At 34.3% G+C, this 15,429-nt stretch overlaps 4 protein-coding genes across 4 annotated transcripts; 2 read left to right on the top strand and 2 right to left on the bottom strand.

The window, feature by feature from the left end:
- On the top strand, positions 2,867-5,001 carry LOC104731088 (protein trichome birefringence-like 24). Its single transcript, XM_010450354.1, has 3 exons — positions 2,867-3,165; positions 3,647-3,939; positions 4,069-5,001. The coding sequence occupies exons 1-3, from the start codon at positions 2,949-2,951 to the stop codon at positions 4,849-4,851; spliced, it is 1,293 nt and encodes a 430-aa protein (XP_010448656.1). The 5' UTR covers positions 2,867-2,948; the 3' UTR covers positions 4,852-5,001.
- On the top strand, positions 5,335-7,775 carry LOC104731086 (high mobility group B protein 6). The gene is given in 9 exon segments (XM_010450352.2): positions 5,335-5,764; positions 6,074-6,483; positions 6,580-6,685; positions 6,770-6,799; positions 6,802-6,843; positions 6,926-7,096; positions 7,178-7,263; positions 7,351-7,435; positions 7,525-7,775. Coding segments are annotated over 9 exon segments (1,377 nt in total). The 5' UTR covers positions 5,335-5,434; the 3' UTR covers positions 7,642-7,775.
- LOC104731087 (probable WRKY transcription factor 53) lies at positions 7,669-9,144 on the bottom strand. The gene is made up of 2 exons (XM_010450353.1): positions 8,531-9,144; positions 7,669-8,420 (listed from the first exon to the last, which is right to left on the bottom strand). Exons 1-2 carry the CDS (start codon positions 8,902-8,904, stop codon positions 7,853-7,855), a joined length of 942 nt encoding a protein of 313 aa, XP_010448655.1. The 5' UTR covers positions 8,905-9,144; the 3' UTR covers positions 7,669-7,852.
- LOC104731085 (probable polygalacturonase) lies at positions 11,931-15,284 on the bottom strand. The gene is made up of 6 exons (XM_010450351.2): positions 14,894-15,284; positions 13,765-13,885; positions 13,296-13,470; positions 13,116-13,186; positions 12,384-12,863; positions 11,931-12,297 (listed from the first exon to the last, which is right to left on the bottom strand). The coding sequence occupies exons 1-6, from the start codon at positions 15,221-15,223 to the stop codon at positions 12,140-12,142; spliced, it is 1,335 nt and encodes a 444-aa protein (XP_010448653.1). The 5' UTR covers positions 15,224-15,284; the 3' UTR covers positions 11,931-12,139.

The raw sequence follows: 15,429 nt of genomic DNA, 5'->3' as shown, positions 1-15,429 counted from the left end.
ATATGATAGTAGATTAAGAAAAGTTAATTCAAATTGTCCCTTACTCATCATCTAGTTCATTCATCTCTACAATTGCTTCATCATATTTAAATGAAATATCTAGTTTATATAGATAAAATAATCTTATTACTTCCATACTCCCACATCACTCTTATTTAGTAGTTCCCATTTATTTTATCACTAACCACACAAAAAAATATTAATTAATTCAGATCCAACATTATTTTGCTAAACCAATTAGAAAGAAAAACTGCAAATTGTTGGAATTTTGTGATAAATAAATAAAAAACGTTACATTGCTTTTAGAAAACAACAAAAAACCTCTAATGGTGATTAAATTAAAAGGTTGAAAGGGTTGAATGGCTATTCATCCAATTTTTAACCATTTGAGATGAATAAATTGGAAAATTATTTAATCTATTTAACCACAAAAGTTGGAAAATTAAACAAATTATAAAATGAATTTTGTTTATTTTTTTTTCATATATCTCATATTTTGAAGATGAATTAGTTGAACGCTATTCAACCAATTTTGTTCAACTTATTTGGTAGTTTCCATTTACTTTATCACTACCCATGAAACAAAATATTAATTTGGCCATATTCGACAAAACTGCAAATTGTTGGAATTTTGTAATAAAGAAATTAAAAACGTTTACATTGCATTAACAAAACAACAAAACCCCTATAATGGTGCAAATTGATGACTTAAATTAAAAGATTGAAAGGGTTGAATGACCACTCATCCAATTTTTTACCATTTGAGATGAGTAAGTTGAAAAAATTATTCAATCTATTTATTCAAAAAATGAGTAATGAAAAAATTATATATAAATTTTGTTTAACTCTTTAACTCTTTCATCTCCTATTTTGTAGATGAATGAGTTACATGTTATTCAATAGATTTTGTTGAACTCATCTTTTGCAACTCGTTCATCACAATTAATGCAACTATCTTCATGATAGAGAGAGACTACATAAAAATAAGAACAAAATTATTTAAAAACTTGACAAAATATTAGGTTGAACTTCAATAGGTGATAGATAGCAAACTACCTTCTTCACATTACATTGTTCCTGCTGAACTGCAAATTATTGAATGAGTTACAACATAACTCTATCATCAAATTGCATTGATTCCGAGACCCATGTATAGTGTGCGTAGGATATGAAGAGCCCATAATTCTCATGGTACTCATGTATGCTAAAAAAAATTTAAAGCCGTTGGCAAGAACGCTTTCAATAAAGGCCTAAACTCATAATCACTTGAGATAAAGAGAATGTTCTTATGTGGGTAGTGGTTGCGACTTGCAACATATAACTTTTATTTCTTTTTATTCCATATATATGAGTTTATGTTATGTAATTATATATATTTAACTAATTAATGGAATTAAATATATTTAAAATATATTTATTTCTATAATTTTAACGTATACATTATGTACTATTTTATATTTACAACCAAAACAAATGCAATATAATATTTGTAGGATTTTAGTTGTTTTAATAGAATCCAATTGTAGAATTTTTGTATACAATAAATGTGAATATCAAATATATATATATATAGTGTAAATTTTTTAGATATTGATCATAAATGTATAACAAAAAACTTCTTTTTTAAGTTATGGAAAAAGATGCACAACCTTAATTAATTGATCGTTAAAGTATTTACAACCTTAATTAATTTGTTTAATTAACAACTATCTATCTAAATACTAATTCTTTTTTTGTATTTATCAAATATACTATGAGCACAGTTTTCAGATTAATGATATACACTCATGTTAGTATGTAAGAAGAAAGAGAGTTTGTTTTTTTTTTTTTGTGGTTTCCGGATACACTCTTATTCACTTCAAGTTTCTCTGCAACTCTTGCATTACCCGACCCGAAGCCACATTGTTTATCTCTGTTTGTTTCTTCAAATGACATTTAAGTCTTATTCTTTTCGACGGTCTCGAGCTGCTTCTGCATTTCACTCACACTTCTTATGGCACATTTCAATCTCTTCCTTCCTACAAATGCTTCTCTCAACTTCTTCCCCAACTCATCTACAGTGAAGTCGTGCGTTTTAACTTTGAATTTGGCTTTCATGTCATCTGCTCTCTCTCTTTAGATTCTCATACTTCTCTTTGTAAATCTCTAGTTAAACAAGTGGAACAGTTTCAGACGATTGATTTGTTGTTGTTGTTGTTGTTTTTGTTGTTGATGTTACCTAACTCCTAAGTCCTAACCAATCATTAAGCCAAGAGGCCCAAACCCCTTCATCACTTGGACACTAATTATCAAAACTAAAGCTTTTTGGCCTTTCCTTCTTTTCTACTCTTTCGGGTGTTAATTACACAAATTATTTGTCTCCTTCAACTTTGCATAAGAAGAGAGAGAAATACAAGGACAAAAGTTTATAGGTGATCCTTTTATATACATATCAAACGTATTTATATATTGATCATTAATGTCCAACGAAAAATTTAATTTGGAAAAAGATGTATAACAACAACTATTCATAATCAAAATTATGCCATTAATTAATCTTTAAAACACTTACAATCTTATTAATTAGTTTAATTTACAACTGACTATCTAGAATTCTTTTTTGTATTTATCAAATACTATGAGCACAGTTTTCAGATTGATAGCTATGTACTCGTGGTGTTACTAGTTTGTAAAGAGTTTTTGTTTGATGTATAATTTTTTTTTTTTTGTAGTAACAAAAATAGCTTTTGTTGAGATTGAATCGAACATTCTATCATAACTCAAGTGATATAATCAGAAAAATAGATTAATACGTATTTATACATTATTTGACTATATGGCTCTTTTTTAGAAATGTTCGAATGTTTTATATCATAAAATAAAGAAAAGTCCATAGAGCTTCTTGAGCTTTGGTCGGTCGAATAAACATAACACACATTACCAAAAACAATATCTTATTTTTACTTCAGATGAAGCTCAAGTGGAGATCAGTCTCCATGAATCATAAGAATGTGCTTCTCATCAAGCTCATCTCCGCTATTCTCATAACTTTTTTCGCTTTCCGTCTCTTCATTCTACACTCCAGTGAGTTTTCTCCGATCTTTGCGTCGGTCACTGGAAAATTCGAAGCTCGGTTACTGCCGCCGGATGTTCTCGTGCCGGAAAACGAAGATCTAATTCCTCAGGGTAAGATCAGTTAGTAGTTAGAAAGCAAAAGTATTTGACTTTTATGTGAATTGTTCATTGTGTGTTTGACTCTTTGTGTCTAAACCTTTGTTTAATAATGAGCATAATTATGAGATCTAGGGGTTTTGGATCTGCAAGATCTAGACTTTTATTTAAGGGTTTTATGAATTGCGGTTTACAGAAATTTTAAGTAAAAGTAAGTGATGATTCATGGATCTTGTTAACATTTTAAAACTGGTTGTGATGATTTGTAACATTTGCCTCTTAATTACACATTTTCATCTTGTTTGGCTATGTTTTTGACAGTTATGATTCTAAAGGTTCTTTGATAGAGTGAGCTCAGTTAGCTGCAATATTCAGTGACTGGTTTCTGATAGAATTGATCTTGATTAGTGTTACAACATTTTTGATTCAAAGTTGATATCACATTGTGGCTGATCAAAGAGGTTTTGGTTTATTTTGTTACTGTTTATGGAATCAGATATTGAAGTAGAGAAGTGTAATCTTTTCGCCGGGAAATGGATCCCAGACTCATTAGGACCAATCTACACAAACAACTCATGCGGTTCGCTCATCGACGGTCACCAAGACTGTATCACCAATGGCCGGCCTGACTCAGATTTTCTCTACTGGAAATGGAAGCCTCATGACTGTTTGTTACCACGTTTTGACCCTCTAAGATTTCTTCAACTTATGAGACATAAATCTTGGGCATTTATTGGTGACTCCATATCACGTAACCACGTTGAATCTCTACTTTGTATGCTCTCCACGGTATAATAATGCTGCTTACTACTAAATTCTCTTTGTGATGCTTCTACTTACTATTAAATTCTCTTTGTGACTTCATAGTTTTCACTTGCCAAGTTCGTTAAATCTGTTTTATTTTTGGGTCTCTCAAAGGTTGAAGTACCGGTTGAAGTGTACCATGACAAGGAGTACAAATCCAAACGTTGGCATTTCCCTCTACATAACCTTACTATATCCAACATTTGGTCTCCATTTCTAGTTCAAGCCGCTATTTTCGAAGACTCAAACGGTGTCTCAACCGCTTTAGTTCAGCTACATCTTGATAAACTCGATGAGACATGGACCAGTCTCATGCCTAGCCTAGACTATGCCATTATCTCAACGGGTAAATGGTTTCTTAAATCCGCGATTTACCACGAAAATGCAAAACCAGTCGGTTGCCATAACTGTCAGGAGAAACCTCACTTGGAAGAGTTAGGATTCGACTATGCTTATAACGCAACGCTGAGGAACGTCATGGACTTCTTAGCTGGGGAAGGTAACTCTAAAGGCACGATCTTTTTCCGGACTTCGACTCCTGATCATTTCCAGAACGGGGAATGGCATAGCGGCGGGACATGTAAGCAAACAGAGCCGGCGAGTGATGATGAAGTTGAGATTAAAAATGTACATAAGATACTAAAAGATATTGAGATTGGTCAGTTCAAGAGGGCGGTTAGAGAGAAGACGGGTCAGGGTTATGGAAATCTAAAGCTTTTGGATTTCACCGGGATGTTGTTGACCCGACCGGATGGTCATCCGGGTGCGTACCGACAGTTCAGACCGTTTGATAAAGACAAAAACGCAAAGGTACAGAACGATTGTCTACATTGGTGCTTGCCTGGTCCGTTTGATTACTTAAATGATGTTATATTGGAAACCATAGTAAATGGCTGAACCGGACCAACACATTGCTAATGGATCAACCCGGAAGAAATTGAAAACCGGTTCTCTCGGGTTAAATAGACTAATACAGTGCAAATTTGTGTGAATTGGAACAAAATGTAAAATTGTGTAAGCAAAATTGATATTTGTTATTAAAAGCTAGCCGGTTTTGTGAAATCAATATTTTTTTTCTGTTTACAATAACCAAATTGTCCGGTTTGAACTCGGTTTAGTTGTCATTGATACACCACACCCACCATACAACTTGATTTGAGTATATCAATAAAGTGATAAAGTTTTCATTCTTCAAAATTAAATAATATTTCCTTAAAAAAAAAAAGAGGATAATAAAAAAATATTCTTCCAACTGTTCAAAATTCAAAAAATGTTAACAAATCTGACCTCGGACGCCAAACAAGTATCAAATCCACGAAAATAATTTTTTTTGAATTTTGAATTATATGACCGTTGTGCGTTTCTTTCTTTATAACCTCCCAAAGATATTTTACAGAGGCTCCACCTAAAATCACACAATCCCTAATTTTCGAAATCTTCTTCTTCTCTCTCTATTGCTTTTTTTTTCTCCGACTTTGAAATGGCTTCAACCGCAGATCCAGCTCCGACGAAGAAACCGAGAAACAGTAGAAAGGCGTTGAAGCAAAAGAACGAGATCGTGGAGACGCCACCAGCGCCAGTCTCCGCCAAGGGGAAACCAGCGAAGTCGTTCGAGCAAGAGCTGATGGAGATGCAGGCGATGATGGAGAAAATGAAGATCGAGAAAGATAAGACGGAGGAGTTGCTTAAGGAGAAAGACGAGATCCTGAGAAAGAAGGAGGAGGAGCTTGAGACCAGAGACGCTGAGCAGGAGAAGCTTAAGTTGGAGTTGAAGAAACTCCAGAAGATGAAGGAGTTCAAACCTAACATGGTATAATCTCCAGATCTATAGCTTTTGGTTCTCGATTTTGGCTAGGTTTTGTGATTAGATTCGAATTCGGTTAGGTTTTGGCATGATTGTACATTTCTAGATCTGGATTTTGGATTTTGATCTGTTTGAGTTCTTAGATTAGGTTGGAATATATCTGGTTAATATGCTGATTCCGCTTGTGTAAATCGATCATTTGTGATTTTGGATTGTTAAAAGTTTCGTCATAGATTTGAGATGAGTCGATTCATTGGTTCAATGGTTTCTGGATAGCTGATTTGAGAGTGTTGTTGTGTGTTTTTTGTTCTTCAGACTTTCGCTTGTGGTCAAACATCTCTCACACAGGCGGAGCAAGAAAAGGCGAATAAGAAGAAGAAGAAGGATTGTCCTGAGACAAAGCGACCATCATCATCATACGTATTGTGGTGTAAAGAACAGTGGGCTGAAATCAAGAAGGAACACCCTGAGGCTGACTTCAAGGAGACTTCCAACATCATTGGTGCTAAATGGAAGTCTCTTAGTGCTGAAGATAAGAAGCCTTACGAGGAGAGGTACTTGGTTGAGAAGGAAGCTTACCTCCAGGTCGTTGCTAAGGAGAAGCGCGAGAAGGAAGCCATGAAGCTTCTGGTAGATGACCAGAAGCAGAAAAATGCAATGGAATTGCTTGATCAGTATCTCAACTTTGTCCAGGAAGCTGAACAGGACAACAAGAAGAAGAACAAGTAAGAACTAGACCTCCTAATGACTACTAATTCAATGACTATATCAAATTGATCATCAATGGTGTAAACTGACTAGAGCTATTTATGGTTTTACAGGAAGGAGAAGGACCCTCGAAAGCCAAAACACCCTGTATCTGCCTTCCTGGCTTATGCAAACGAGAGGAGAGCTGCTTTACGTGAAGAAAACAAGAGCGTCGTGGAGGTAAATCTAATTACTTTAGTCCCTCTCCAGACAAGTTTTTGTCCAATTCTGAAGCTAACTTATTGCGTTTAATGGTGCTTATAGGTTGCAAAGATAACTGGAGAAGAGTGGAAGNATGGAAGAACTTGTCAGACAAAAAGAAGGCACCCTTTGAAGAGGTATGTTTCCCATACACATGCTTGCACTCATAGCCATTAAGAGATCTTGAAGTGAATGAACTAAAGTGTAAATATTTAACAGGTGGCAAAGAGGAACAAGGAGACGTACCTGCAAGAAATGGAGGTATACAAGAGGACAAAGGAAGAAGAAGCACTGAGCCAGAAGAAAGAAGAAGAGGAACTCCTGAAACTCCACAAACAAGAAGCTCTTCAACTGCTAAAGAAGAAGGAGAAAACTGATAATCTGATTAAGGTAAAACTCACTTGCACTTTACTCACAATAGTCCATTACCATTTCAGAGACTAACAGGATCGTAATAATTGCTTCTTGCAGAAGGAGAAAGAGACCAAGAAGAAGAAGAATGAAAATGTTGATCCTAACAAACCCAAGAAGCCTGCTTCTTCTTACTTTCTCTTCAGGTATGAATTTTACTTCAAGTTAATCCTAATCTCTGAATTGGTCATTATGCAAGTTTCTAGCTTTCTAAAACAAAACATGTTTTACAGCAAGGACGAGAGGAAGAAGCTGACTGAAGAACGTCCCGGGACAAGTAACTCTACCATCACCGCTCTGATTTCAGTGAAATGGAAGGTAAGCAAAATCACAATTACGAGTTCAAAGAAACATTTGTTTTATATAACAATATTCAAGATATCTGAATACATATTATATCTTTGCAGGAACTGAGTGAAGAAGAGAAGCAAGTTTACAACGGGAAAGCCGCAAAATTGATGGAAGCATACAAAAAGGAACTTGAAGCTTACAACAAGTCTGCAGCAGCTACTACCAGTAGCTAGATAAAAAACTCTCTTAGGATTGAAAACTTGTATGTTCAACCTGTTGAACATTTTATTATTATGCATTGTTAGATTGCTCTAATGACTTTTTAACCCAAAAAAAAAAAAAAATGGATACAAGTTTATCTACTTTATCTTAATTCTCTCGCTGATTTCTTCTTCTCTATGGATGATGACTAGAGTGTCTTTTACAGTATTAAGTATTAACTTTTTAATAATAGATGGACTCATTTAAAAAAGTGGGGAAGGTTGTGTCAATATCGACCGTTGGATTGAACCAATCACCAACGTCGAAGATGGGAGGAGAACTCTCCACGTGGGAGAAATCGCCGTAAGTATAAAACGGTGGCGTATCAGGGAACGAGAAAACGTCTTTACCATCGTCGACGTCAAGCCCGTCGGTTCGAACGGTTAAGTTGGATTTAAGACTCTGGAGAAGGTCCTTTGGCTTTTGGGTCGTAGTAGTAGTAGTAGTAATGGCTGGTTTGAGTCTGGTGTTTTCTTTTTGTGGTGGTGTGATCGCCGCCTGAGAACAGGTGTGTGTTCCTCTGTACGTGACTTCGAAAACAGTCGCGTCACCGTCCGATCTCTGGACTTGCTTCGTAGCCCAACAGTTCTGTGTGCTACGATGAGTGCATCTGTAGTAACTCCTTGGGAATTTTGCGCCCAAAATGTCTTTCTGACCATATTTTCTCCAGCTATAGACATCATCTTGAGGTCCTTCTAAGCCTCTCTCTGGACTTATTCTTACTTTTTCTGACCATTTTGGTAACATCTTCCTGTAAAAATTACCCAAATTAGTATAAAGATAAGATTTTTATATTATGAATTTTTGACATAATTTCAATTTGGTGAAATTGTGAGAAAAAAAAAAAATTTATTGTATTACCTTTTCTTTGAATTGAAAATGTAATCTTGGCGATGATGACTCTCGCTGGAACCTCCTCCGTCGACGAACTCTTCACTTCTCGGACTTCCGTTAATCGACGCCGGTGATTCTGGAACTCCGCCGGGATTTTTCGCCGGGGATAAAGTAACCGGCGTCGGAAGAAGTTGTACGGTCGTTGGTGAGGAGGACCAGTTGAGCAGAAGAAGAGATCTCTCGTAGGTAGAAACTATCTGCTTCACCAGAATCTCGTCCGTCTCAGCCGTAGCCGGAGCTTCTCCGAGTCGTGACTGAAGCTTCTTGGCCGCATCAAGTCCAAGAATAAGTTCGCTTAGCAATGTCTTTTGTTCCCAACTTAGCATATCTTTACCTTCCATTTTGAGTATATGATTCCCAAAATAGAGTTTCTAAAAATAATTTTTTAAAAAATAAGTTAGATAGATACTTAAACAAAGAGTTCACTATAAGAAGATTTTGGTCTGAAATTGCAACCAAACTATGATGAGAAAGATAATATAATGTGTGTTAAAAGTATGATCAAGAAGTGGGTTAATATAAGATTGAAGTATGGTATGTATAATGAGAATGAGAGTGTTTATAAGGTTGTGGTGAAATTGATGAGTGTGGTTTGGAATATATAAGGTATTTGGATTTGAATGTTTGAAATTTTGACCAAATGACGAACCATAAATAAATTGTTTTTTATATATAAAAAATATATGTAATTCCCTTCTAAAGAGAGACAAAACTTTCAAATGTAGAGAAAAGTCTTTGATATAAGGAAAGATAGGGCCAGAGTGTAATCTAGAAGTGGGGTGGTGGTAGTGAAGGTCAAAGGCTGACCAATTCAACATTCCATAATTTTGTTAATGTAGCTATACATTACTTGTATAACCATGTTAATCATATTTTAAATATACTAGTGGTTAATTAAAATAACTAGACAAGACACAACAAGGGTTTAACAAATGTCCCTTTCGATGTAGTATAACTTTTCAAAACTACGACTATGTACATGTGATTGAGATTCTCTATTATTAAATTCCCAATGTTATGTTTTGGTTTGATGCTTTTATTAGTATATGCATTATGACTTATGTGCAATGCAAAAACAAGCTCTATGGATGATAGTTATATACTTATATATCAGTTTTAACAATAAAAATGATATTTCTACACATTCTCATTTTTTAAAAAGAAAATGTACTATTATCATAAAATATTTTAGTTATCGCTTTAATAATATTGGATGACATATTTTCAGATTGTACTTCTCTAATTCTAAACCCTAAACACTTTGCCAAACAGGAAAATAAAATTAAAATATGATGTAAAATTGATCTCATTAGTAGTTTTTCTCATATTTATTAGAAGAAATGGAGTTACTTACTTATATATGTTTTGTTCAAAACAAAAAAAAACTTACTTATATATGTAAGCTATTGTCAAGTTGTCAACTGTTTGTAAATAAGTAATATTAAACTTGATGAGATCGTGAAATCAGTATTATAGTATGAGACAATTGGGATTAATTTGTGCAACAAAATTTGTATTATGAGTATTTCATTATACAGAAAAAAAACTCAGTCATTTACAAAAAACTATGTGATGATTAATTAATACACCAAGAAAGTATAATAAGGTTTTGGCTGACCAAGTCACATTCAGTTATCTCAAATAGTCATATAGGTATGTAACAAAGACATATTGAATTCAAGTGCGCAAAAATATTTCTTATTTTAGTTGAGAGTTGAGACAAATGGCCATTAATTTAGAAAAAACTATTTATACAGAATGATAGTATGTTTTTATTTTAATATTAAATATAGTATATGAAAGACATAATGATATGTTCCAAGAAAAGAAAAGAAAAAAACAGTCATGATTTATAATAAACCAAGAGTATGATAAGGTCTTTGCTGACCAAGTCCAACATCAAGCTATCTCAAATATATATATATATATTTAGTCTGATAAATATTCCATTCGAACGCTCAGTTTTTTTTTTAATTAATACTTTTTAAACTTTCTTTGCCATCAAAATTTTATATAAAATGTAGTAGGACCACTTACTTATATGAAGAAAATAACCTTTGTAAACTGTAAAGAGTTGATTTATAATTATCCCCCTTATCGAAACGTTAATTGCAGCAAATTATTCATAGGTAATTAACCACTATAGTCATATGAACCTCTATTTGATCAAAAACAAAAAAAAAAAAAAAGTCATATGAACCTCTATTTGATCAAAAACAAAAAAAAAAAAAAAGTCATATGAACCTCATTTACAGTTTCACTCATGGGATCATTTACATACCTATACTTTATTTACTTTGCCCCCCAAAAAAAAAAAAGAAAACCTTTACTTTATTTACTGTGAAATTTACTTCAACGTATAAAAAACGTAATTGCCATAAACGAATTTGTTGATTAATTGATTAAGAATATAGAAAAATCTAAAAGAACAGATATTCCTAAAAAGAGAAAATTAGGACAGAGGATTGGACCGAAGACATTTCAAACCTCTCTCCGCGTGGATTTCCCCTTTTTTACTACTATTTATTATTTGTTTTTCTTATGATTTGTTTTTTTTTTTAAATGGCGTCACTCTCTTTGCGTCATTCAATCATTTTTATAAAGAAATTTGGATCTCATTCATCATTCATTCTTATCTCTCGACAACAACACATACATTTTTTAGTTCACGAACTTATTTATATAATTCACTAGAACTAACTCATGTAATTCACAAATTTATTTGAAATAGTTCACATAAGTCACTAGCCAATCAATATTTCACCTAATTCAGTAGCCAAATAAAACATAAGCCCGAACTGCTTACAAAAATGGAAGAACTTTCATTCATTATTATACTGTATATCTGACTATCTGAGTTGTAAACTTTACGGCATTAACTATCGTATTTATTTTGTGTGTATGTGAGTGTCAACGCTACGCAACACTGTATAATTTCGTTGTATATGTTTATAAGAATGAAATAATTATTTAATTTATTATTTGCTGCTATGCCAAAGAAAGAAAGAATAGCCAATTGGACTCGTTAAAAGAGCAATTAATAAGTAAAGTAGGAAAAGGCCAATCAAACCCCCAAACACTTATGTACGGAAAACACCAAGCTTTCATCTTTCAATTTGTTTAAAATTAGTCAAAGACCAGTTCACACTTTACAAAACAAACAAAATATCCTTCAACTCTTAGCTTTTGTCCTCACAAATTCCAATTTTTGTTTTTTTTTTTTTGTTTTTGCATTAGTAGATATAGCCAACATTTTTTATAAATTAACAAAACAAAAGAATATAAAACGTATATAAATCTGTTAATCAAAACTACTTATAGCTAGCTAATACACACCACCAAACTACAAATGTCATAAACTTCAGGATTTACTATAAACTTTACTCTCTGTTTTTTAACCTCCTTCATTTTTGAAATTACAATTTCATTATATAGTTTTGCCTCTTTACTTCTAAACATAGTAACATACAAAGTACAAACATAAATATATATATTATTAATGGAGGAATTGCAAATAATGATAAATTACATTTTTTAAAAGGAACCGAAGAGGTGAAAAGACTTGCTCAGAAGTTTTCAGAATGCGGAAGAACAAAAGTTAGATCCTCCAGTAGTTCTCAGCTCCGAACACGGCGAAGGACTGACCTTCAGTGATGTCCCAATAACATCTGAACATTTCCACGTCCGATACGTATTCAAACTTCCATGGAGATTAATCTCACTCAAACATATCCCTGTGAGAGTTTTTGTTTTCCAAGTTATAAAATCAAGGAATATATGATGTATATTGGTAAACACTAAGAAATGTATAATTTCTTACCTGTAAAAGGTGAACCCTTCAGTCCCTGAATAGAGCCAGCTTTTCGAACGTTAACTCCCCAAACGTTCTTGATATGTATTCCCTTAACTACTGGAAGAGCATTCGGATTATAATTCGCGTCAGGGTGATCTCCAGTGTCACCGGCTATCTTGATCCCATACTTTGCGGTATCTACGTAGACGTTAGAGATTTTGATGTTTTTGATGTATCCTCCACGACCAATGTTCGTTTTGATGTTGACACCAACGCCCATATTGGATAGAGTGATGTGTTCTGCTACGATGTTCTTGATTCCTCCTGATGTTTCGCTTCCTATTGCGATACCAGCGAACGGGGAAGATCCTGTGATGCGTCGTATCGTTATGTTTGAGCTTGGACGGCCATAAGCGATTCCGTACTGATCCCAACCGCTTTTGATGGCCACAAGGTCGTCTCCTGTTGAGATATAGGAGTCTTCTATGCAGACGTTGACACTGGAATCTATCAACAAATTTAATTTTGTTCAGATGATTAGTAAACGGCTCTGATTCAGACAGAGAATTGCCATTAAAATTTGATCATGTATCAAGTTTGCACACCGATGAGGAGATGAGGTACAATTCTCTAGCATGATATAGCTATTGTACACACAAAAACATATTCAAGTTCTTATCTAGACATGTTTTATATGTATATATCACATCAATCAATCTAGTTAGTTGACTGAAAAAGGAATTGAGAGTAAGACCAAACCTGGATCGATTCCATCAGTGTTGGGCGAATCTTGTGGAGCTAAGATGGTGACGTGATGTATGACAACCTCACTGCCACATATCAACACGAGGAACAGAGTCAATACCAAAAGAAGAGGTTAATATATATCTATGCTTGGGATATCTGAAGGACAGAGCAGTAACTAGCTTTTTTATATACCTGCAATAGACTGGATGAATGTTCCAGAAGGGTGAATTTTGGAAAATAACATTGGAGATTATGATATCCTTAGAGTCCTTGAACTCGATTAGGTTCGGTCTTGTGTACTTTAGCGTTCTACTGCGCCACAAGTTCCACCACACTTCTCCTTGACCGTCTATTGTCCCGTTTTGTCCTGTGTATTTTAGATAGTGTCGCAATGAAATGTCAAAAACAGCGCTAAACATCATATCACCAGAAGGAAATGCACGGGAAACACTCTGTTCCTGGACATGTATTAGAATACTATCTATAGAAATCCTCTTGAGTAACTATAGTTAAAAACAGATTCTTAACCTGATTAGTTCATGTTTTCCTACCCTACCTGAACAATGCATCTCTCAAAGTCTTCAACCTTACATATATATTTTAACTGTGTATTATCTAGCTAAATAGATATTACTGAGAGTATAAGATGGTCCAAACTAACCAGTGATGACAACATCACGAAGACCATCACCATGAATAAAGCTCATATAGCGTCCCCCTGGTAACTCCCTCCCTCTTCCATAAGACGGCAAAGGATCAATCAATGGCCAATTCCGGGTATCCTGAAGTCAACACATAGCAAAATCCAAAAGCTCACAAAACAATTTAAGAGATTCTGCATTTACTCATAATCAAAGTGGTGTTGTCTAGATTCTGTCTTAGGCAAAATGTTATATAATCTCAAAATTAGGCATAAGAGACACACACACACATTGATCTACACTACAGTGACAAGGAGTGGTTTTTTTGTTCTTCACTCACTTGAAGACAAACCAAGCCGAGAATTTAATCAAATAGATAATTGAAATTGAGGTTCAACAAATATGGCAGCATCCCACTACTTCACTGATCTGAGATTCTCACTAAACGACGATGGAAACCCATAACTGTCCTCCACAGTCCCAACTATTGATAACAACACTCTAACCAATACTATAACATTACATACATTAATAGAGAATATAATAACCAAATCTTGACAAACTTTGGAAACCACAAACAACAAAAATTGCCAGCTATGTAAACATAGACATAAGAGCACTACACCACATGGTTACAATAACGTTTTAGCCCCGAGAAAGGACCCATGACGCTTTGTATTGGACCTACCATTACCAATTCCATACCCATATTTATTACTTATCAATTACTATACGTGCAGTGTTCCCTATAAATCATTCTTACAATAAACTTGATTACAAAAACAAACTTTGATTCCATTATTTTCAAAATTCAGATCCAAGCAAACAAGCTAAGTGAAGAAAAAAAAACAATTCTATAATTAGGCTTGCTTTACATAAAAGTCATCTATAGTTGACAAATTTTAAATGAAATATCTTTCCTAACAACTTGATCATTTGAGTATAATCACTTACATAACTGACCACACTCACATTACTGATCTCATTGGAGTATCCACATTAATCACATTGACTAATAAACTAATTTAAATATCAAATCAGCAAAATAACGAATTGTGTCACTCCTTTCAAATGATCTCAATATACCAAAATCCAATTTCAGAATTCAAAATTGGCAAATAAACCCAAAAAAAATTTGAAAATTAGTACCTGAACAGCTTTGATAACAGCACCTTTAGCCAAGTAAAGAGTCATATGGCTAGTGAGATTGAAGCTCTCAGTCAAATACACCCCGGGAGGTATGTACAAAAGCGTACCTCCTCTCCTCTTCAGATGCTGAATCCTATAAATCGCCGCTCTAAACGCCTTCGTGTTCACCGTCCGGCCATCCCCTACACCTCCGTAGTCTGTTATCGAGATCTTATCGTTCCGGTACCGTAACGGCACTATACCGGAACACGTCACCTCCGAATCACCCAACGACAACGAAGAAACGATTAGACATGAGAAGAAGAGAACTGAAGCTAAGAGTCTCCACATTTTTCGTCTGTGATTTGAGATATTTTGTAGAGAGAGTAGTCTAATTATGTTTATATCCGTCGACAACGTTCAGAAGAAGAAGGCACGTGCCAGCACACGTGTATTAACAGGCCAGTACAGTACTAGTGATATTTGGGCTTTAACGGCCCAATAGTGTAGGGTTTTTTATTTATTTATTTAGTTAAAAGTTTTGGTGTGGGTTTGTA

Source organism: Camelina sativa, chromosome 12 (assembly GCF_000633955.1).
Source record: "Camelina sativa cultivar DH55 chromosome 12, Cs, whole genome shotgun sequence".
Classification (NCBI taxonomy): domain Eukaryota; kingdom Viridiplantae; phylum Streptophyta; class Magnoliopsida; order Brassicales; family Brassicaceae; genus Camelina; species Camelina sativa.
Note: the sequence above shows the minus strand (reverse complement) of the source record. Positions and strands in the feature narration are given on the sequence as shown.